The sequence below is a fragment of the Chionomys nivalis genome, chromosome 3 (genome assembly GCF_950005125.1).
Source record: "Chionomys nivalis chromosome 3, mChiNiv1.1, whole genome shotgun sequence".
Taxonomy (NCBI): Eukaryota; Metazoa; Chordata; class Mammalia; order Rodentia; family Cricetidae; genus Chionomys; species Chionomys nivalis.
This window is the reverse complement of record NC_080088.1, coordinates 47,958,680-47,982,243: the sequence shown is the minus strand read 5'-3', so window position 1 is coordinate 47,982,243 and position 23,564 is coordinate 47,958,680. Positions and strand designations below refer to the sequence as shown.

The 23,564-nt window shown below is 41.9% G+C and overlaps 1 protein-coding gene across 2 annotated transcripts in view; it reads left to right on the top strand.

Annotated features, from left to right (window-relative positions):
• Nucleotides 1-21,845, top strand: part of Tmprss7 (transmembrane serine protease 7) — a 38,047-nt gene extending 16,202 nt beyond the window's left edge. For both annotated transcript variants that reach the window (XM_057765462.1, XM_057765463.1), the window contains 9 exons: nucleotides 2,288-2,394; nucleotides 8,117-8,253; nucleotides 9,783-9,890; nucleotides 13,179-13,289; nucleotides 14,072-14,188; nucleotides 15,047-15,218; nucleotides 16,793-17,061; nucleotides 19,287-19,423; nucleotides 21,649-21,845. In XM_057765462.1, the coding sequence (XP_057621445.1) occupies nucleotides 2,288-2,394; nucleotides 8,117-8,253; nucleotides 9,783-9,890; nucleotides 13,179-13,289; nucleotides 14,072-14,188; nucleotides 15,047-15,218; nucleotides 16,793-17,061; nucleotides 19,287-19,423; nucleotides 21,649-21,819 (1,329 nt within the window). In that variant the 3' untranslated portion in view covers nucleotides 21,820-21,845. The remainder of the gene's footprint in view (nucleotides 1-2,287; nucleotides 2,395-8,116; nucleotides 8,254-9,782; nucleotides 9,891-13,178; nucleotides 13,290-14,071; nucleotides 14,189-15,046; nucleotides 15,219-16,792; nucleotides 17,062-19,286; nucleotides 19,424-21,648) is intronic.
• The last annotated feature ends 1,719 nt before the right edge of the window (nucleotides 21,846-23,564 follow it).

Genomic DNA, 23,564 nt, shown 5'->3' with positions numbered 1-23,564 from the left:
GAGACAAGGCCCAGCAGCCTTCAGTGGAGTTACAGTGAGCCATGGAAATCCCCTCTCCAAGTTCACAGAGGAAATTGGTGGGGTGGCTTGGAAGGGACTCACTTGTTCTCTGCCTCTATGAAGAAAATGTGCAGGCATCTTTGCCACAACAATTTCTAATACTCAGTTGGGGTAATTTCCTATTCTACTTGAGTCCCTCATGATATATTGTGCAGAAAGTGGCAAGTAAAAGATTAGCTTAACTCTCTGGTCTGCATTTCCTAACCTCTAGAAAGTTAGTCATCTTCTGTCAGCTACGGTTTTTATTCTTCTGTAAAATGGGGATCATATTACTGGCTTAACAGGTTAATAATTATCATGTTAAAATGAACAGTAAATGTCTAAGTGAGTCTCTCTCAAAAGTGGGTAATAATGAATGACTGCCTATATTTACATTAGAAAGAAGCAACTGTATACATGTATGTACTTACAACACACACACTAGTGCATAACCAAAATGTGATATCTGTCAGAACAGTATGCCAATGGATAAAATCAATCTAAAGAAGAACCTAATAGGATTGAATGGTAAAACATTTCCTACAAGTTTTAAAAATTTTACAATTTTCCTACAATTTTATCATTTGTCAATCTCATCTTCATCACTTCCATTCTCCCCTCCCCTCTCCCTGGTATGATACGACCTTTCCCTTATAAAGATTTTTTTCTTCAGCCCTCAACCCTAAACCTCTAGCAAAATAGAAAGTAAGCCAATATTCTTATTTCTACTCTGTGTTCCCCTGCCCCTAGCCAGATTCATGATCTCTTCTTATGTTATTATTATTTTATGTCTATTTAATTACCGAGTTTATGTAGTGTTTCACATGTATACATACGAGGCTAATCCAGAATGAATCATTTTGAACTGGACAGCTCTGCAGGAGCTCCTCCATGGAAGAAACTGTTCTTCTCTCTCAGGAGCTACTGACCACTTAGACCTCTTCACGTATGGGCAGGACCATGCGGAGTTTTCATTGTCACCAAAATCCTGTCTACCGGTATTGTCATCATGCTGGTCTTCTTCAGGCAACCATATGTTGATATTTTGTGGGTGCATAGTGTAATTCTAGGGGACACTGTCTAGCAGCAAACACACTTATCATCTTTTCCCCACTTTTCAGCAGTTTTTCCTGAGCCTTTGGTATGGGGGTTGAGTTGCAGACCTATCAGCTGTAGTTGGGCATGCCACAGTCTTCCTTTTGATCCCATGTGTCTATGTAATAGTATCCATCTTTACAAAAAGAAGCTGATTTGATGAGGAGCGAGAACTACACTTATCTGTAGGATAAGTAATTAGAACACAGCTAGAAATTATATTGGCATAGGAAAATGATGGCAGTAGACTTTCCTCCAGGGACGATGACCTCACCAATCATGAATAGTTGTGTAGGTTACAGTATCAGGTGTAATTTCCCTGCTATCCACCAGGCCTTCAGTCAAATTAGGTAGCTGTTGGTTACCTCAAAGATAAAAGCACCACTATTGCACCAAGGAGGGGGGGTTAAATTGCTCAACAAGTCATTTTCGTGCTTTTTAGACTTTATACTTGGGTAGATCTACTCTTTTCTCCTTTGACAACATTCCTAGAATTTTCCAATGCTATGAGCAACGGTTCTCAAGGAGGAGCCTTCCAAGTCAGTTCCCGCCCTATTCCTCCAAGCCTCTGTCTGATAAATGAGTCTTCAGCAATAATAGGGTCTTACCTTCAAGTTCTGGAAGAGAATCAAGGGCAATGGAAATAGCCCATCTTGTTTCCTTTACCAGCAATGACAAAGGAAAGTTTTCTGTGACTGGTATTGGAATTTTTGTTACACAGTGCTTGACTCTTGGGAGGAGCACTGTCATCCCATGTGCTGTAACCTCATTAAAATATATACATAAACACACACATATACACACATACATATATGTGTATGTGCACATATTTGTATTTTTAAATAAACATAAAATAATACTTCCCTATGACATTATTGAATATCCTATCTCTCCCTCTTTCTTCTCCCCCTGCATTATCTGTTCTTCCACCCCTATTTTTCCCAAGTCCACTTTATAGCACCTGCTTCCCACAATTCCCCTCTCCAAGTTCCTTCTCCCCCTCCACCCATGGTACATCTCACCAAGTGCTCACAAAGAGCAGAACATCTTTAAAACAATAACTCAAAAGAATGAGTATGGGGAAAGCAAGGACATTTTAACCTGAAACGAGTTCTACGGAGGCATTTTCTGACTTGCTTTTTGCTTTTTACAGACTCCCCTAGCAACTCTTGGCGTAGCCCTGAGATTCTACAACTACTCACTAACCAAGAAGAGTATGAACGGCTGTGAGCATGGATGGTGGGAAATTAATGAACACATGTAAGTGATTTCCCTATGTGAGGGATCACATGGAAAGTTCCTTGTCCCCTGGGAGTCTTCAGTTTACTGAGAGAAGGAGCTAAGGATAGAGCGGGTCAGAAACATATACATAAACAGTTGGCACCTGTGGCTATAGTAGAATTCAGATCCTCAGCCCCACAGCTTCTCTATGCTGCTGCGCTGTTCCTGAGGGTATTCTGTGTCTTACAAAGACACTGTTGAATCCTGGAGCCACTGGGAAGAATAACAAGGGCCTCTCATACTGAGATACAAGAATAAGAGACTACTATAGCCAGCTTTGCATTGTAGAAGAGTCTTAGCTGACATGGCTAACCTAACACTAGGAAATGGTTGGCCAGAAAGAATCTCAAACATGTAGGTGTCTGAGATTCCTGAATCCATCACATAAGTCCTATCATCCTACATCTTAACTTGTTCCTTAGATATTATTGTTGTTGGTTCATTCCTAAAACCATAAAACTGCATTCAAAAAACAGCTGTGATCTCTTTTGGCAGAGTAGCTTCTCACTCTGCACTCTAAGAAGTATCTTGTGAATTAAAGGCTTTTCCAGTCAGTTCTTCTCTCTTTGTTGTTTTCTGAATGAAACTTTCCTTTTTGACAAGCCTTTCTCCTTCCTCATTTTTTTTAATTTAATTTTTTTTTTTGAGTCTATGTGTGTGTGTGCAGCGTGAGAGAGAGTGTATGTGTGTATACCCATGCTGACAGCCTGGAGGTTGATATAAGGTATCATCCTCTATCACTCTCAACTGTATCTTTTGGAGACCACATTTCACTGAACTGGAGTTTATTGTTTTTTTGTTTTTTTTTTGGGGGGGGGAGGGTGGGTTTGGCTAGCTGGCCAGCAAGCCTCAGTGAGTTTCCTGTGCTCACACCCCCCACTGCTGAATTACAGATATTCATCCCAGCTGGCTTTTTATGTGGATGTTGGTTTTCAAACTCAGGTGTTCATGCTTGCACAGGAAGCACTTACCACTGAGTCATCTGGCCAGCCCTCTAAGATGTTTTTCTGAACAAGACATCTTTCGATTAGAGAGACAATCTGTAAAGTATCCATGCTCCTGTTTTCACTGGAAGAGATCTAACTGAATCCCATCATTAAAATGTGACCTTTATTCATTATTGAAATACAGCTTGAAATAAGTTTATGTTATTATGTTTTTTCTGTTTTTGTTTTGTTTTTTGAGACAGGGGCTTTTTACATAGCTTTGATTGTCCTGGGACTTGCTACGTAGACCAGGTTGGCTACATACCCCAGAGAGATATGTCTGCCTCTCCAGTGTTGGGATTAAAGGCATGCACCACCATGCCCAGCTTCAAGCATCTCTTATATGGGGTCAAATTCAAAACTTGCCTGCCTTCTAATAGTTTATTGACTAGGAAAAATATTACCGCTTTTTGATTACAGCTATTTTTAAACTTGTTTTTGTTAGCATTCAATGTAAGAATTCAAGCTGAACGTCAAAAGTATGTGGTGCATGCCTTTAATTTCAACATGTCAGAGGCAAAAGCAGTTCCAGGATAGCCTGATTTACATAACAAGTTCCAGCCTAGCTAGAGCTACATAGTGAGAGTTCCTCATCTAAAAAAATGAAATAAAATAAAAATAAATGAACCCCAAACAATGTATCCCTAAAGCTTTAAGAGCACCAAACTTCATATGTAAGGAAAGTAAAGACCCGGAACACACGCTCATACCCATCCTCTGTGGAGCTTTGAGTTTAGGAATGGACAAACTGTGCCTTGAAAAGGAGAGAAAACCCCAGCAGCCAGCTTAAAAAAAGCTAAGAAAATGAAGAAAAAGCAATCAAACAGGTGAAGGAAACAGTTCAGAACATGAAAATTGAAAGAGAGTCAATAAAGAAAATACAAACCATTCTGGAAATGGAAAAATCTGGGTATAAGAACAGGAACCATAGATGTAAGCATAACCAACAGAATACAAGAGATGAAGGAGAGGATTTCAGGCATTGAAGATACGATAGAAAAAAATAGATTCACTGGTCAAAGAAAATGTCAAATCCAACCTATTCTTAGCACAAAACATTCATGAAATCTGGGACACCATGAAAAGACCAAATCTAGGAATAATAGGGCTAGAAGAAGGAGAATTCCAACTCAAAGGAATAGAAAATATATTCAACAAAATTATAGAGGAAACGTTCCTAACCTAAATAAGGGCACACCTATGAAGGTACAAGAAGTTTACAGAACACCAGCTAGACAGGACCAAAGTTTATAGCAGCATTATTTGTAATAGACAGAACCTGGAAACCACCTAGATGCCCATCAACCAGAGAACTGATAAAGAAAATGTGGTACATTTACACATTGAAGTTTACTCAGTGGTAAATCACATCTTAATATTTGTAAGCAAATGGATGGAACTAGAAAAAATAATCCTGTGTGAGGTAACCCAGACCCACAAAGACAAACACAGCAAGCCCTCACTCAAGGGTAGATGTTATACATAAAGAAAAGGATAACCAGGCTACAATCCACAACCCCTGAGAAGCTAGGTATCTAGGAGGAGCCTAAGAGTGATGGGCATGCATGCCCTTGGGAAGGGAAAATAAATAAGATCTCCTGAGTAAACTGGGAGGGGAGGAGGGAAGGAAAAGTGAAAGGGAAGGGAGAGGAGGACATAAGGGGAAGGATTGGTTGAGTTGGAGGAAGGGCAGAAAGGAAGCATATTGACAGAGGGAGCCATTGTGGGGTTAGGGAGAAATCTGGTGCTAGGAAATCCACAAAAAAGACCCCAGCTAAGACTCCTAGCAATAGTGGAGAAGGTTCCTGAACTGGTCTTCCCCTGTAATCAGATTGGTGTCTACACAACTCCCATCATAGAATCTACATCCAGTAACTGATGGAAGCAGATGGAAAGATCTACAGCTAAGCCCTGGGCCTAGTTCCTGGAGGCCGGTAGAAGAGAGGGAGGAGAGATAATATGAGCAAAGGGGTCAAGATCATGGTGGGGGAACCCACAGAAACAGTTGACCCAAGATAGAGAGAGCTTACTGACTTTGGACTGATGGCTCGGGAACCTTCATAAGACCAAGTTAGACCCACTGAATGTGGGGGACAATTGTAAGGCTTGGGCAGTCCGTGGGACCACTGGCAGTGGGACCAGGATTTATCCCTAGTACATGAACTGGATTTTTGGAGCCCGTTCCTTATGGAGTGATACCTTGCTCAGCCTAGGGGGAGGGCCTTAATCTTGCCTCAACTTGATATGCTGGAAAGAAAGGAAGAAAGAAAGAAAGAAAGAAAGAAAGAAAGAAAGAAAGAAAGAAAGAAAGAAAGAAAGAAGGAAGGAAGGAAGGAAGGAAGGAAGGAAGGAAGGAAAGAAGGAAAGAAAGAAAGAAAGAAAGAAAGAAAGAAAGAAAGAAAGAAAAGGAGAGAAGACTTTCCCCCTCAGAATGAACAAGTATGAAATGATCCAGGACATTTTGCTTCAAGTAGAAGAGTCTCTTTCCAACCAATATCACGAAAACTTCCTGCCCCTAATACGTTCCCTGAAGCAGAGTTGCTTCTTTCTGGTCCTCTAGACCAGCTGAAGAACTATCAGACTCATCCGATTCTGCTTGTCCCCTCGCTAGGCACACCCCCAGCTCTTTCCAGGCCAGTCCTTTCCATCTAGAGAAGAAAGGCTCTGCTTTGTTTCTTCAAAACTGAACTGAGAAATGGGACGAGGGAATGTGGTCTGCAATGCGGAAGCTAGAAAACAAAAAACAAAACAGTAACAACAAAAACCAGTGTTGATGGAAAGAAATCCAAGGTTCTCTGGGGAGCATCAGATAACATCAGTGGGGTAATTGTATCCAGGGGAGCTGAATGCAGTTTTGGAATCCTAGAGCAGTGAAGAGCGGCCTTTGTGCAACCCTAGCAAGCAGGCCTTGGGAGTCTAAGAAAGTGCTAGAATCTAGCGTCAGGCCAACTGGTGTACAGATCTGAGTCAGCAGAAACATCTTTGCTGTCTGAACTTTAACAAATCCCTTCACTTCTTTGTCATGTGACTGTACACAGACTATAAACAGACTCTTGCTGGGTTTCTTCCATCTTCCACTTTTTACACTTTTAATCTATAACTCACCTCCATGCCCTGCAGTGCACTAATCTTCAAACTCCAGCCCTAGCATGGGTGCAAAGGCTTTTCTTCTCCGTGAGCTCCTCCTTAGCATGTATGCTAGCTAATCTCCACAAAATAGGAGGCAGAGAGAAGGAAGGATTTAGTTTGGCTCCAAGTTTCAGGGGATTTTAGTTTGTTGTGACGGAGGAGTCACCACAGTAGGAGTGGCTCAGTCTGGTGGCATGGGGCAGCTAGGCACATTGCAGAGACCAACCAGGAAGCAGAAGGTGAGGCAGGGGTGGGATGGAGTGGGGTGCGGCCAGGATAATGTACCCTTTAAGACTCCACCCCTAACTATCTACTTCCAGTTGGGACCTGTCCCCTAAGTGTTTACAGCCTTCTATAGCAGTGTTACCATCTTAGGATCAACTACTCAAGTGCATGTTCCTGTAGGAGACCCTTCACTTTCAAACCATACTAATACACCAAGAGGAGCTCACCTTTGCAAGAAAAGTCTAGATGCTAAGAGAAGGCACAAAACACAAGCAGCCACTCTGAGACACAGATAAGACAATGGCCATGTTTTCAGTGTACATGACCAGCTACAGTATGCTCCTAACAGCTTGACTTGGCCTTAGGTGTCTCCCAGACCCCACAATAGCCACTTCTTTCTGTGTCCTCATAGCGGGTTATATCCTCTCAACTTCCTGAGTTTCGGCCAACTGCCAAAGATTTCTTAATAATATAGGTGTCTTTTTTTTTTTTTTTTTTTTTTTTTTTTGCCTTCAAATTTGTAGATAGTGCTCCTGACAGCAATGGAATATTAGTAGTTCTCAAGTGCCTTGGGAGTCCAGAGTGCTTGGCATTCACAGGTACCAAGCAATCGCGCCCTCTATTCTTGTATCGGGTGTTTCCCATAGAGTCTTGACACTTCCCATAGGTTTCCCACTGGAAAAGCTTTGCCTACACCAGGCAGTAAACTAACTTATCTTGCTATAAAGTAATATTCTATGCTCCATTAGCTACAATGCTCACATAGTGAGAATTATTAACCAGGTTGACATTTACTCAAGAGGACCCTGGGAACCCTGCTCACGTGGAAGGATGGGAAGTAGAGAAAAAGTCAAGGCAGGGAACACTGTGGATAATTGTTCCTTTTTTGAAATGCTGCCAAGGACAAGCCCCGCAGTGCGAATCAGATTTCAATTAAGATTGAATTAATGTTGTTGTCTTTTGTCTCAACTGTGGGTGGGAGTATTTGCATATTTTCAGCCTGAGCTCACAGATTCTGCTCCACTCTACAGAGGAGTTTGTGGATAAAAGCAGGCCATTCTTGTTACGAATTTTTGATGGTAAAAATACGAAAACTCAAGAGAATTGGAGCCATTGTCTTTCTAATCTGCAGTGTTAATAATGAAAGCAGCAGGTCAACAGTGCTTTGTTCTCTTTAGCGAAGGAGAACTCTTACCACACCACAGTCCCACAGCACAAAGTGGCTGTCATTCTTAGCTCTGCCGGGAGCCTCTCTGTTCACGGAGCCTGAATGACCAAAGCATCATTGATGTCCACTGGCGAATGGAACAGAGTCTCTGGGACCTCACACCACATGGACCCCCTGACTCTTGTCTTCTCAGGTACTGTGGCTCCTACATGGATCACGAGACCATTTTCCGAGTGCCCAGCCCCTTGGTCCACATCCAGCTCCGATGCAGTTCCAGGCTTTCAGACAAGCCTCTTTTGGTAGAATATGGCAGCTATAACATCAGTCAACGTAAGTTTGGGATCAGTTAAAAAAATCTGAGGAGCCCTTAATGATAAAGCAAGGCTAGTCTTTCTTTACTTCAGGCCTTGAGAATTTAAGGAATTAATACTGTCTTATTTTTGTTATTTGCTATTATTTATCTTCTAAAATAGGCAAGTAATGTATACTACAAAATAACAAAAGATATATTAAAATATCTATTAGTGATATATTTTAAATTATAGAAAAATAGCCTTTGATATTACTTAGAGTTAAAATACATTTTTTTCATTTGACTTCTAAAATATAGGAAAAGCCTATATTTTGGTCTCTTTTAAAATTTTCTTCCCTCACCTTTTTCTTTTCTTTCTTTCTTGCTCTCTTTCTTTTATTTCTTTCTTGCTCTCTTTCTTTCTTTCTTTCTTTCTTTCTTTCTTTCTTTCTAACTTTCTTTCTCTCTCTTTTTTTTTTTTTTTTTTGCCTTTGAGACAAATTCTAACTGTGTAATTTTGGTTAGCCTATGTAGACCAGGCTGGTGTTGAACTTGTGGCAATCCCCTTGGCTCGGCCTCCACAGTACTCATTGTAATGTTTTCTGTGCTAGCCATAGATCCATGTGATCATAGTGTTTATACAAACATACAGGAGCTCTGTGAGTGGCATTCTGTATTCTCCTTGGCTGACAGTGACTGTGGAGAGATGGTTAGTTAAGATGACTCAAAGGTCAGCTTTCAGAAAGTTAAAATTTGTATAAGAAACCACAGAACATAGCCAGGAAGTGGTCCTGGGAAAGGCAACATTTGAGGGAAGTGGTTGAAGCTGCGGAGTGTAGATAATGACTTGGAGATATTTTAGACTCTTTTGAAAGGAGACAAATAAAAGTGATGCAGTGGAGATGCCACGAGGGTATGACAAGAGAAGAATCTTTTTTTCTAACATGTTCCACTCTGCCAACTCCAAACATACCGCTTCTGGATTCAGTGCTGCACTCTGATACTCAGAGTGGTTGAATTTCCAGTGGGCACACAGTAGAAGCAAAGCTTATGCATTGCTAATGGATTCACACACCCTGATGATGGTCTAGCAGGCCACCCACTCTTCCCACTGCCCCTGAGAAAGTAGCTGATCTGACATGTGTTCTCTGTTCTTCAATGTGACAGGAGAGAGGACTTATTATTGGTGTGATGCTTACCCATAAGCTCTGGCTCAATGCTTTTATCTTTGATGAGTAACCTAGTTAAATTGGAAGGAACGATGGGCAGTGAGGGAAAACGCAGGAGCTCTGGGCTTGGGGAACAGACATTGGTCTTCCTATATTTAACTTTTGTAGCTTTGATTCGCTTTTATTCTTTGCTAATGAAAATTATGCTTTAAGAGTTATGCATAGTCTTGGTTGGATGGAGAAATTGTATTATTGCTTCAGTTTGTCTGCCAAATCTCTAATCAACTAATACTTTGTAATTCTTTACTAAGGTAGTCTGATGACTTTTAGGAACCAAGCCAAGAATTTCTGTTTCTTTTTATCTTTATTTCTTCTTCTTCTGTTTTAATTGCCTGTAGCTTGCCCTGCTGGGTCTTTTAGATGCTCATCTGGTTTGTGCGTCCCCCAGGCCCAGCGCTGTGATGGGGTAAATGACTGCTTCGATGAAAGTGACGAGCTTTTCTGTGGTAGGTGGAATATGACTTCGTTACGAAGAAGTCACTCCTTGGAATCTTTGCTGCTGGCTGGCTGACACCAGTGTCTGTAGTTGCTCTGCAATCACTAGCTATCCCAAGACTCAATGGCGTAATTAACCCCATCCTTTATTCTTCATCTTCATGAGTTGCATAGGCACAGCTTAACTGAGTGGCTCAGGTTCAAGCACTGGGCCGTTCTGTGCTGAGTCCTTCCAGGCAGGGATTATGGCTGGTATTTATCGCCTTTTCTTTCATTGAGCCAAGCAACTAGTGGTAACAAAAGCAAGGAAAAGTAACTAGAAACATGTGACTCCCCATATGGCCTAGGTTTGAAAAGTTTATCTCATATTCCATAGCTCAGAAGTCACATAGCTGTGTCCATAGTCAAGAGGGAGGGAAATTCACTTTGTATACCCCAGGGCTGTGGTATTACTCTGACCGTGGGAACTAACATCTTGTGGATAATGACCTAAGCCACCGCAATCCTATGTGAATGCTCATATCCTTCTCCTTGAAGAGCTCAGAATCTGCAAGAAGTAAATTCAGTATGGTTGCTCTTGGAACACAGACATGGTGAACAAGCTAGATTTATTTATATTTTTTGTTATAGTTATTCTTTTATTGAAAAAGTTTTTTCATAAAAATATATTGATAAAGGTTTTCCCTCTCCCAGTTCTTCTTAGACCCTGCCCACTTCTTTACCAATTCTACCCTCTTTCTCTCTCTTTAGAAAACAAGCAAACAAAGAAAACAGAACAATAAAAAAAACAACAGAAAAAACCCCCCACAAGAAACACACACACACAGAAAAAGACACAAAAATAAAACTCATAAAAGTACAAAATTGGAAACCATAATTTGCAACCAAAAGATCGGTAAGGTAGAAAAAGAAAAATACCTAACAAAGCAATAGGAGAGAAAAATCTACAAAAATTCCACTGAGTTTGTTCTGTATTGGCCATTTACTGTTAGGCCTGTGGCCAGCCCTTAAATGTAGTTAATAGACCCAGTAAGAATCTGCTGGAGTAAAATAATTTTTCCTTTGCAAGCAGATGCCAATTGGAGATAGCGTCTTGGTTAGCTCCTGTCCATTTCCCCTTCTAAGTGCTGAGATCCAGTCTGGCTTGAAGTTATGGAGGTCCTGTGCCTGCCACCACAGTCTTGTGAACTCATATGTGCACTAGGCCTGCCGTGTCTGAAGACACTGCTGTCTTACGTTCTTCCTGCCTCCTCCTCCACACATACACTGATACCATGCTGGTAACGACAAAGGAATGGATACAAGATAGTCCTACTCTAGATAGAGGATTTATAGCTTAGTTTTTCATTATCATTTGCAACCTGTCCTTGAATTTATTTCTAGTTTCAGGGAATGATATTTAGAAGATAACTTGCAAGACAAAATAAAATTATTGTCAACTTTTTTGTCCATGTTTAAGTATTCTTGTAATAGTGACGGTATGCAATTTTTCCATATCTTTGGACAGACATTATATTTATTATACTGCAACTATATAAAATTATGTTCATAAAAATAGCCCATTTCTCTACAGTTTTGTATATATGTGTGTTACTGGAATCAAGCCTAGTGTTTTTCTTATACTAGGCAAGTACTTTAACACTGAGTACTATATGCCTAACTCCTTTGTATACTTTTAAATTAAAAAAAATCTTTTTAATTTATGACTTATTAGCACTCTAAATGTATAAAATATTCTATTTCTTTTCTTTCTTTGTTTTCTTTTTCTTTCTTTTATTTTTGGGCGGGGGGTACGTACTTTTTGAGACAGAGATTCCAGGTTGGCCTCAAACTCACAAGAGACCCTTCTAACTCCATGTCTTGAGTGCTGGGATAAAGGCATGCACTACCACAGCCTGGCTTCTATCTTTTTAAGAAAATAGATGCTGTCAATTTTAGTGGTTGAAGGTTTCTCTTTTCTTCATTACTGCTCTCTGCTCTGATGCTCCAGACGAAAGCCATTGCCATTGCTTTATAAGGACTAATATTTTTATCATTGTATTTCACTGCATCAATTTTGAAGCTATCCTCCGGTTGTCAGCTGGGCCCTGTTGGAGACAACCAACTATTTCAAGGTAGCTGTGTACTTTCCTCACTCTTCAGAGGGACTAAGATGAGAAATACTCTGGTGACCCAGGCAGAGACAGTAAAAGTGCTAATTTCACAATCCAGAAATCACTATGAAAACTGTCTTTTCTACAGGTGCTTGATGCTGGGTCAAAATTATCTCAGAGCTTATACCTTGAGGACTATAGGGCAGAAAAAAAGCCTGGCTCGAGTCTGAGTAAGGATGAGACAGCAAAAACTGGATAGATGCCCCTCCAGCCAGAGGGAGGGTTTGGCTGCCTCTCATTGACTGGAGGTACCCCCAAATCACAGGATGTTACTTAACATATATAAGCTGATGCTCACAGTAATAAACTGAATTCCTGCTTTGTCCTGACTCCCTATTGAGTCTGATTATCCTGCATTGTGGGGTTGCAGAATGGGGTGATAGCACACTCACCTTTCCTGGGGAATAAGGAGACTCAGGAAGCCTAGCATTTGCTGGTGCACTGTGCCTGCCATGGCTGTGAAGGTAATTCAAGATGCATGTCAAAGAGGAAGTGGTGGTGTCTAGGGTATACATCTATCAGAATAAAACAACTTTAAGGGGGTTTCACATTAATTCATTCACCAGGCTTTTTGTGAACATCTATTATTTTTGGTCAGGGACCCAAGGTAAAGAAATGAACGAGAGAAAAGTTCCCATTTCAGTCCCCTGCACCTTCTTCAGGAGGGTAGGCAAGTTCAACTCAGGTTGTAGCTGATGAGGAGGATTATTTTTCTTAGAAAGGGGTTACTTATGCCAGGCATGGTGGAGTACATCTTTAAACCTGTCACTCAGGAGGTAGAGGCAAGAGGATCTCTAGTTCAGGGGTCAACCTGGTCTGCATAGTGAATTCCAGGTTAACTAGGGTTATGCAGTGAAATCTTATCTCAAAAGGAAAACAAAATATGATTCTTTATGATGCAATGAGTTGAAGTGACATAAACCACCCGATTTAAATGCACTTACACAATAGCAAAAACAAGGCCTGAAAAAGGAGTTACACTAAACTTCTGCTTCCTTCCAGGGATGTGTCATTTCAAGAAAAAACACTCTCTGTCACTCCCCTGTATTTGCCACGTTGAGGTTCACAGCTTTAGAGGGACACTGCTGGTCGTCAGGGAGACCAGCCGATGTCCTGTGTTCATGACTTTTCTGTCTCTCACCACAGTGACTGCCAAACCTGCGTGCAATGCCAGCATCTTCCGGCAGCGCGGCCCTCTGGTCTGTGATGGCTTCTGGGACTGTGAGGATGGCCAGGATGAGCAGAACTGCACTCGGAGTGAGGAAGACACACAGGGCTCTGTTCTTTCTGTAGCACCTCAGTGAGCCAAAAGCTCTGTTGCCTTCAGAGAGATCATCTTGCCCCAGTTTCCCTAGACTGTTCTCAGTTTTAGCCCTGATATCTCTTGTTTGGAGAATCCTACCCAGCCTAAAAAACAATGACATACTTGCTCACAGTAGGTGGGGTGGAATTGGATGTGCTCCTGTGCAAATATTGGCATGTTTTCATGGTTTTACTGGCTTTTCATGCTAGCTGTAGGTTAGACAATGAAGGTCTGTCATAGAGAAGCCTGCCAGACACTGTGAGGACTCCTGCTAATACCGCTATAGAAAGTTAACCCCATAGGTTGTGAACAAATGCGTTGTAATTCAGAGTATCTCTTCATTATTTTTTTCCTAAAAGGACAGCATGTGATGTGGGTGTGACTTTTTTTTTCTTAGAGAATAAAACTAAGCGATAGCTAAAAGGCCATGACCCAAAGCCATTGATATGATCAACTTTTTTATTTATCTTGTGTTCGCCATGAGTGTGGAGAGGCAGTTGGAATGATTCTTAGCTGTGTGCTATTGGCCTGCCTTCCAAGGGATCTGCTTAGGTGAAGAAACATGTCCCTGTGGGGTTATTCTGCCAGCCTTTTCCAGAGCAGAAAACAGGGGTGCTGTGACTATAACCCTTTTCGCAGAGTTCCATGTCATTCCCTCAAATCTGTTTCTGGCTAGAAGCAGCAACAGCAACAACAGCAAAAATCCAAATTGTTCCTTCTTTTCACTCATTTTTAGGCATCCCGTGCACCAATAGGACCTTTAAGTGTGGCAATGACATCTGTTTCCGGAAACAAAATGCGCAGTGTGATGGGATCGTGGATTGTGCAGACGGGAGTGACGAAGAAGGCTGCAGTGCGTAGCAGTGGCTTCTTTTGCTTCATGTCTCTCTCTTCCTTCATCCACTGGTCATGTCCATGGCCTTCGAGTACCATTGCTCAAGCAGAGGTTGCTCTGGATCTAGGAAATAACAATACTTATTGGTGACCTGAATCTGACATTATTCCAAAGAAATAAAAACTTATGAGGTTTGTTCCAGCTTCCTCCTTGATATATGAGTTAACACACAAGATCCCAATCAAGGAAGAAATCACTTGTGTGTAAAGCAGTGGACTCCAGTGGATGAGTTTTAGCTATGACTCTCCGTAAGGACAACACCAAAGTTCTTTATGCCACATGTCCTCCTCAGCCATGTAACCTTTCATTAATCATGAGGCAACAGGTTCATGATCCATCCTTATCAATGCCATTGACACTGAAAAGCAAGGGCTCTGATAACTAAATTTCAGTAGCTGTCTGCTTCTTGGACTTACAAATTCTCTTCTAAATGCCTTCTCTCCAATTAGCACAACTTCAAAGACATTCTCAGTTCTTTTAGATTTGGAAGTTACTGTTTCTTTCCCACATCACCTAACTCCACGAGCTGCTGATTATGTCAGTTGTTAGTTACTACAGGGCCTTCCTCCCCTGTATGCATCAGCGTAGAGACTCCAAGTCAGGGCATGCTCTCAGAAGCAAAGGAGGGGTGCTGCATTGGCCCTGATTCCAGATAGACCTATAGATTTCCTCTCTGCTAGATGAGCAGGAGATTGCCAACTGATGGCTTGATGACTCAGTTCCCAACACAGCCATAATGTGATTGAATTTCCGGTTCTCTCTGTGTGTTTCTGTTTCTGTCTGCCTTTCAGTCATATGACCCTTCCTCTCCTAAAGGCTGTAGCAGGGGCTCTTCCTCCCTCCACCGCATCGTTGGGGGTTCTGACTCCCAAGAGGGGACCTGGCCATGGCAAGTCAGCCTCCACTTTGTTGGATCAGCCTACTGTGGTGCCTCCGTCATCTCCAGGGAGTGGCTTCTCTCAGCAGCCCATTGTTTCCACGGAAACAGGTAGGCCGTCCCAGTCTTCACCCTCAAAACCATATATATATATATATATCTGACCTCCAGTTTGGGGAAAAAGCTTTCTAGTGGAAATGAACAATTTAGTTGGGTTCCTTTATGTCTTTGGGTGGGGGGAACCAGTTGTACGCAGGTTTTGTTTTTAGATACCATTGACATAAAGAAAAAGAACAGAAAGGAATCACCAAGGCTGGAGATACTTTCATTAGGCTGAGGAAATGGAGACTTTCTGGCTTTTAAACCACAGGGGCAAACCCAAGTCAGTGTACGGAATGTAGAGAAGGGCAGTACTGGAGGATAGTTGGAGAGCATAGATCTCTTTTGGATGAGGCATGGGTACCAGAAGCCAGGACTGGCATCAGAAGGGCTCTGTTTGCCTTTGCCTATAGGGTTATTAAGGGACAGGTTCTCTTTGAACTAAGGGTAAAGGCAAAACTTTAAAAAAATAAAAAAGAAAAAGAAAAACCTCACTTAAAACCTTACACCTAAGACTAGAGAGATGACTCAGCAGTAAGAGCACTGGCTGTTGCTTCAGAGGACCTGGGTTCATTTTCCAGCACCAACATGCCTTATAACTGTCTGGGACTCCAGTTCCAGGGTACCTGGCACCCTCACATAGACACACATGCAGGCAAAACATCAGTGAACACAAAAATAAATAAATCCCCAAACCAAAAAGTTAAAAAAAGACAAACCATCAAACAAAAATCTTAAGCCTGTCTGAGATCTGCTGGATCTTAAGTAAAATAAAACACCAATTTATCCAAAATTTAAAATAGAGTATCACAGTGAAGTTACACAATTTGAATCTTAGCTTTCCTTGGAACTTACAGGATTCATGCTAATTATTGAAGTAACTTCATCAATAAGTAAAATAACTGCTCCAAATATGATGCTAGTCTTTCTCTGAACCATGTCCTTAGCTTTCTTCCCAACTTTCCATGTCATCTACGCCCATATTCTCCCTGGTTGCAACACTGATTCTGTGGAAGACCAAACCTTATAAGGGAGTTCTGTACCCCTCTCAAATGGATTGGCCAAGGTCTGAGCAACCACTACACTGATTTGCAAAAATTCTGATAGCTTACAAGAAAGTTTTTCAATAATGTTCTCAGGCTTAAAGCCCTTCAATGTCTAATCTGTTGATAGCCTTTTCATTTGAATTTGAAAAAAGGGCCCCCAAACAATACCTTACTGTCCTTGTGTGTCTATATTATTAGCATAAATAAAAGAGTAAAAAATTAATTGAAGTCACCCATATTTGACCTGTATGTGGTTGGTTCATGAGGGCAAGAAACTTTTGAGCTATTTCCTCAAAACACCACTGAAAGAATTTTCTGGAGTACAGCTATAACTTGCTATTACTAGACAACTTACATCATGGCTGTGTCTAGCAAGGAGACAAGGGAGGCTGCGGACCTTGCTGTGGCACTGAACAGAACCAGGATGATGTTACAACAGGACTTGGCAGTAAGGCCCTCCTCTGTGCATCCTGATCATGGCTCTGTAAGTACTTGCTTTCAAACAGTTACTAACCCTGTGCTTCAATCCTTTTCTACCAGGCTGTCTGACCCCACTCCATGGACTGCACACCTTGGGATGTATGTGCAGGGGAGCGCCAAGTTCGTCTCTCCACTGAGAAGGATTGTGGTCCATGAATACTATAACAGTCAAACCTTTGACTATGATATTGCTTTGCTTCAGCTCAGTATAGCCTGGCCTGAGACCCTGAAACAGATCATTCAGCCAATATGTCTTCCCCCAGCTGGCCAGAAAGTTCGCGGTGGAGAAAAGTGCTGGGTGACCGGCTGGGGGCGAAGGCACGAAGCAGGTGTGTATGAGTGGGTGGTCACTCCCCTGGCCTACAAAGGGAAGACATCTGGGCTGACCTAATGCTTTGGCATTCCCGGGGATGACTGAGTATACATCTCAGTGAAGAGGGAGCCCCTGGAAAGGGGGTATGATTATTTGTGTTTTGTGACCTTTTTACCTGTCCTCAAACAAGCAGGACTCAATTACTAAAGGGAGAGAGGAATTTTATGAGCAAGGCAGGACTGGTCATGGGCCCTTTTCAAACTCTGGAGTTTCAAACTCTAGGCAATTTTTTTTCTTTATCTTTAGGCTTTCTTTTCATCTAAAAAAGTGATTCATTTTGTAAAGGACAGAGCATACATATGCATGCCCTACTGTGCCAACCCAGACAACTGTCTGGAAGGTTATGTAAGCATGTCTCACACCAGGACTAGCGACCAAGGGATGGGAGTGAGAAAGAAATTCAGCCAGGGGCCACCTCAGACTGCAAATTCTGACCCAGGAATCACAGCATTTTAGAATCAGTGCCCCCAGTGGGGATGGCTTTTTGCAATCTCTTCACACACCCAGAAAAGGAATCTTTTTCCGGCAGGTAAAGGTCAAGCTGTATGTTTGGGAAGCCTCTCTATCCAACTTGCCCAGGTTTCCCCTGGCTCATGATTTGTAGCTGAATTTAAATTGCAGTGAGGAAGAGAATCCAAAGCCTCCTGAATGTTTCCCCAAGGGTTAGTGCCCAAGTATTGCTCCTGGGATCTCAGATCCCTTTGGTGTCTTTTCCAAGGCAAAAGGGCAGGTATAGTACATGAAAAATTTCAGTTTACTCCTGAGCTTTGGTGTGGTACTCTAAAGATCCTCTCTGGTGGTTTCTCAGATTCTCAGCACCCTTGTGAACTTACGGAAGTAATGATGTTCGCTATCAAATGGAGGCTGCTGAGGTCTGAGAGTCCCAAGGAGGGACAGCAGCTGTTCACACACTTGTAACTCTGCTTACATGTTGTTGTGCCTGGTGATTTTATTGTCTTAGTTTGCTTTTCTATTGCTGTGAGAAACCCTATGACCAAAAGCAACCTGAGGAGGAAAGGGTTTATTTCACTGCACTAAGATTTTTTACGGATCATCATTTAAAAAAGTGAGAGCAAGAATTCAAGGCAGGAAGGAACCTGGAAGCTGAAACCGAAACACAGAGACAATGGAGGGATGATGCTTCCTGGCTTGCTGCTCGGGCTTTTCTTCAGCTTTCTCTCTTTCTTTCCTTCTTTCTTTTCTCTTTCTTTCTTTCTTTCTTTCTTTCTTTCTTTCTTTCTTTCTTTCTTTCTTTCTTTCTCTCTCTCTCTCTCTCTCTCTCCCTCCCTCCCTCCCTCCCTCCCTCCCTCCCTCCCTCCCTCCCTGTCTCTCTCTCTTTCTTTCTTTCTTTTTTGATTTTTTTGAGACAGGTTTTCTCTGTGTACAGTCCTAGCTGTCTGGAACTCGCTCTGTAGACCAGTCTGGCATCAAACTCACAGAGATCTGCCTGCCTCTGCCTGCCTGGCCTCAGCTGCCTTTCTTATACCTCCCAGGACCACCTGCCCAAGGATGTATCTGAATCCTCTCCCATCAATCATTAATTAAAATACTCTACAAACTTGTCTGCAAGTCAGTCTGATGGGGGCGTTTTCTTAATTGAGGTTCTCTGTTTTCAGATGACTCCAGTTTTTGTCAAGTTGATAAAAATATAACCAATACTTTGGTCATCTATCTCTATTGGAAGAGACTACCTAACTCACTCGAGACGGTGTCGTGATGAGCACGAGTGTATATGTATGTTTTTTGACTCATTATAGGCAGGCAAGATAGAAAGGAAGAAGCTATAGAAAAGCAAGTCACTTTTAGGGCTTCCTTGGAGATTCCCATGAATCAGCGGTGTGTTTCCCTTTGAGGAGCACTCCTGGACTATAAACACAGGTACTAAAAGTTGCTGGGGCTCAGTCCCACAGGACACAGTGGCACGGTGGCTCAGTGGCCAAGGTGCTGAAGCCAGACCTTTGGCTGTGTCTTAATATTCCTTGCTAATTGTGTACCATTGGGCAAGACTTGAATCTCACAAGGCTTCATTTCTTTGGAAGCAAAACGGGGCTAATAGAATTCACCTCCAGAGACTCACACTGAGGCCTCAAGGAGATAATCTGTGCTGATTGCTCAAGTGAAACCTGGAAGAAATGTAACCCTTACCATCAGCACGATATCCATCCTCCATGTGTCTTTCAGATAAGAAAGGCTCCCCTGTATTGCAGCAAGCTGAGGTAGAGCTCATCGATCAAACCGTCTGTGTTTCCACCTACGGGATCATCACTTCCCGGATGCTCTGTGCAGGAGTTATGTCTGGCAAGAGCGATGCCTGCAAAGTAAGTCTTCCGCCTTCCCCTCGCCTAGCATGTTGTGCTTGCTGTAAACACATTCACATTTTATCTACACAATACTGGGGCTATCTAGGGCAGGCCTTGTCCTTCCTTCATCTGAATTGCCCAGATGCTAATTATGATTCAGTTGCCTAAGACCAGGGAAACATGGAGAAAGAACAGCTTTTAAAAATTACCATCCACTTATAAGTGAGTATTTACCATGTTTGCCTTTCTCAGTCCGGGTTACTTCACTCAGGATGATTTTTTTTTCTAGTTCCATCCATTTGGCTTCAAATTTCCTGGTGTCCTTGTTTTTAACAGCTGAGTAACAATCCATTGTGTAAGTGTACCACATTTTTTTAAAATCATCCCTCAGGTGAGAGACATCTAGGTTGTTTCTAGGTTCTAGCTATCACAAATAAAGCTGTTGTGAACATAGTGGAGCAAGTGTCCTTGTGTATGATTGAGCATTCTTTGGGTATATGCCAAAGAGTGGTATAGCTGGGTCTTGTGGTAGATTGATTTCCAGTTTTCTGAGAAATCACTACACTGACTTTCAAAGTGACGGTACAAGTTTGCACTCCCACCAGCAATGGAAGAATGTTCCCCTTCCTCCACATCCTCTCCAGCATGAACTGTAGCTTGGTCCTCTTCTGGAACTCCTAACAGGGGGAACAGGGGCTCTATCTGACTCTTACTGGCTTTTGGGACCATACTCCTCATACTGGGTCACCTTGCCCAGTCTTAATACATGGGGAGGTACTTAGTCTTACTGCAACTTGTTATGCCATGTTTTGTCTATACTCATGGGAGACCTGCCTTTTCCCAAACAGAAATGGAGGAGGGGATTGGAAGGTGGGAACAGAAGGGGGCTGAGGGGAGGGACTGGAAGGAGAGGAGTGAGGAGAAACTGCAGCTGGGATGTAAAATAAATAAATAAATAAATAAATAAATTTCAAAATAAAAGAATAGACAGAAAAAAAATACCATACACACATAGATACACACTTAGTGCTTCAGTGCTGTTACTTGTTCGCTTTGCACCAAAGCTATAGGGTTCATTTTGATGCATATTCTGGGGAAGGGAAGAGGAAGGAGGCCGAGTCAGAGCACACTCATGCAGGCTCCACGGTTGCCCTGGGAGCAATGAGGATAGCTGTAGGATACTACCTTGAGCCTTTAATTCCAATCTGTGCAGATATCTTCATGATGTACAATGAGCAGCTCGAGGATGTAGAGCACAAAGAGCAGTGGGGGCCTTTCCACATCTTGCCGACTTTAGTTGCGATGCCAGCACCTCATCTTATTATACTGATACAGCAAGTACTGGGCAAGGTCCTGTATATAAATTCCTTCACATCACCCTTTTATCCTTATTCTATAGGAGAGCATAAATAGAGCCCCTCCCTCCAGGTTACACAGCCAGTGACCGTGAGTGTCTGGGTGGGATGGGAGCCCTTTCCTTTTCTTAATCCTAACATTACTGTTCTTCAGCTGCTCATTGTGCCTGGCCAACTACATAGCTGTGTTCTACACAAGTGTACAGGATTGGGCATTAACTCATACCTATAGAGCCACCACCAACAACAATGACCCATCTCTACTAGTCAGACTCTACCTAAGGAGATATGAAATTTTTGAATGGAGATACAGGGGATACTTTCTTACCTTCATATCCAAGCTGTAACTTTACCCATCCTCCAAACCAGAAACACAAAACCTCAGATATTACACTTATAGATCCATGATGTAGGGACTGTTTGACCCTTAAATTATTGTAGCTTTTGCTCTGTGGAACTGAGATGTCAGAGGCATCCTCAGATGCAAACATTTGGCAGCCAGCAGCTCTTGGGGTGGTTTTAAGTCGATCTGGATGACTAAGTCATTTCTTATTTCGCCTTGGGTCAATGAGCCAACTGCTGAAGCTGAATAGTTCACAAATGGAAGTCAGTCTTCCACTATTTGTATGATAATGAAATGAACCCAGACACTACTGGGCATACAGCCATCACTAATTAGATATCAGCCCCTAGGATCGCTACTATTTTTGCTGCTGCAATGGCCACTAGTAGTTAATTCTTTGAAGACTGGTGAGAATTGCTTTCTCCTTCATAGTGGTCACACAAGCAAAACCATGTTGGAATGAACACAATGTATCTGACACCTAAATGCTGGACTTGGTGCTCATGAGACATATGCCTTCATGTTTACATTATCTTTTTGTGTAGGGAGATTCAGGTGGACCCTTGTCTTGTCGAAGAAAGAGTGATGGAAAATGGATTCTGACCGGCATTGTTAGCTGGGGACATGGATGTGGAAGACCAAATTTTCCTGGTGTTTACACAAGGGTGTCAAACTTTGTTCCCTGGATCCATAAGTATGTCCCTTCTCTTTTGTAACTGTACAAGTTGGATTTTTTAACTGATTTATGTGATTGATTCTTGAAAAAGAATGTAATTATCATCAATAAAATTAATCCTATTTTTCAACCAAAAATGTCAGATTAAGCTCATCTGATATTCATTGCAAGGTAAACAAATTAATATGTATTCCATATAAATTTCCCAAGGATGTAATGATATTCATTCTAAGGTGTCAACATGTTATTGATTCATAGATGGAAGAAAACTTAAGTAATGTCACAAACCAAGCTTTTAAAATAAAATGAGAACAAAGATAGGTGTCCTTCTTATGTGTTCCAGTGCAAGTGGAGATGCTTGCAAGGATGGAGACAAATATAGTACACAGCTAAGATACTTCAGGGAAGTTTTACCTGACTGTTAGTGTTCTCACAAAACTCAATGCACAAAACAATGGTACCTCACAAACAGACATAAGGCAAAATTCAGTAATTGACAGAGGGGGAAGGGACTGTGTTGCTTTCCAGTCCAATTTGTTTTGCCCACATCATGTCAGACCATGGCTGTAGAGGGGCATGCTGTATACAGAGAAACTAATCTACCTGTGCACAAAACTAAGCATGGATCCACCCCACACAAGGCTATGGGTTTGCAATCCTCACTAGAGTGGTAGAAAGCTGTATGGTCAGAGGTGGACGGAAATACGCCTGTGGAATTTTGATCTTGATAACTGTGGCCAACAGCAAAAGCCAGAGGCATTTTTGGTAAGTGTTCTGAAGGTCAAACTTTTCAGGTATGTTATCACCTGGCTTTTGGTTGTTTTAGTAAAATTTAAATTGTCAAGATTTTCTTTTATTTTCAAAGTTAGCAGTGATTTGAATAACTATGTCTACAGTACCTGCTCAACACATCCTAGTTCTTGATTTACCTTAATTTAGAGAGCTTCTATATCCTAGGACAATATTTTCATTGTCAGAGGTAACCATAGCACCAAACAAACAAAATGGAAGAAAAAAATATTATTTTTTCTTAAACAAAGTCAAAGGAGAAATTAAATAGGGCTCAGAATACTGCATAGAACTGCAGAGAAAATTCAAAAATGAAAGGAGAGAGAACAGGATGTGTTATTTTCCAAATTAGCAAAAATGATTGGAAAATCCCGACTACCCTGAGATCATGAATATTTCTAGTTCACAGGACATATTTTGATGTTTTAGAAGACTTTCCTTGGGATTAAGGATAAGCATCACAATAACAGCATCTGTCTGGTACCGAGGGTTGTAACCCAGAGGTAGACACCATTTACCTGGGATGGACCCCGACACTTAAATATATTCCCAAGACTTCTGGAGTCCTCAAATTGGTCTTAGTAATTGTGTTCGTCGGGGTAAGGGAATGAGGGAATGCAATGACTTACACAGAAGGTTGAGAGGCAAGGTCTTTGGACCAACACCCAAACCACACTTTGGTGTACGTACAAATGTAATTCCAGACTCACTAAGCCAGTTGTAAACTATGCATAGGGTGTGGAGGCCATTGTGTGTATGGGTGTGCTTACCGACAAAGGCCCTGTGCTTTTTTCCCCCAGATGGAGTGTGTTTACGGCCCCTCCTCTCAAAGATAAACAATAATGAGTAAATCAGTAACGTTTATGAGTCCTTGCTTCTGCCGGTCACTGTCTTCTCCCCCGAGTAACACCCTGTGCGTGGAGAACTAACACGTCGCTACTTCCCAAATAGGCTGTCCTAACTAAGTACTATCAGCGATACTGGCACTGCCCCTAA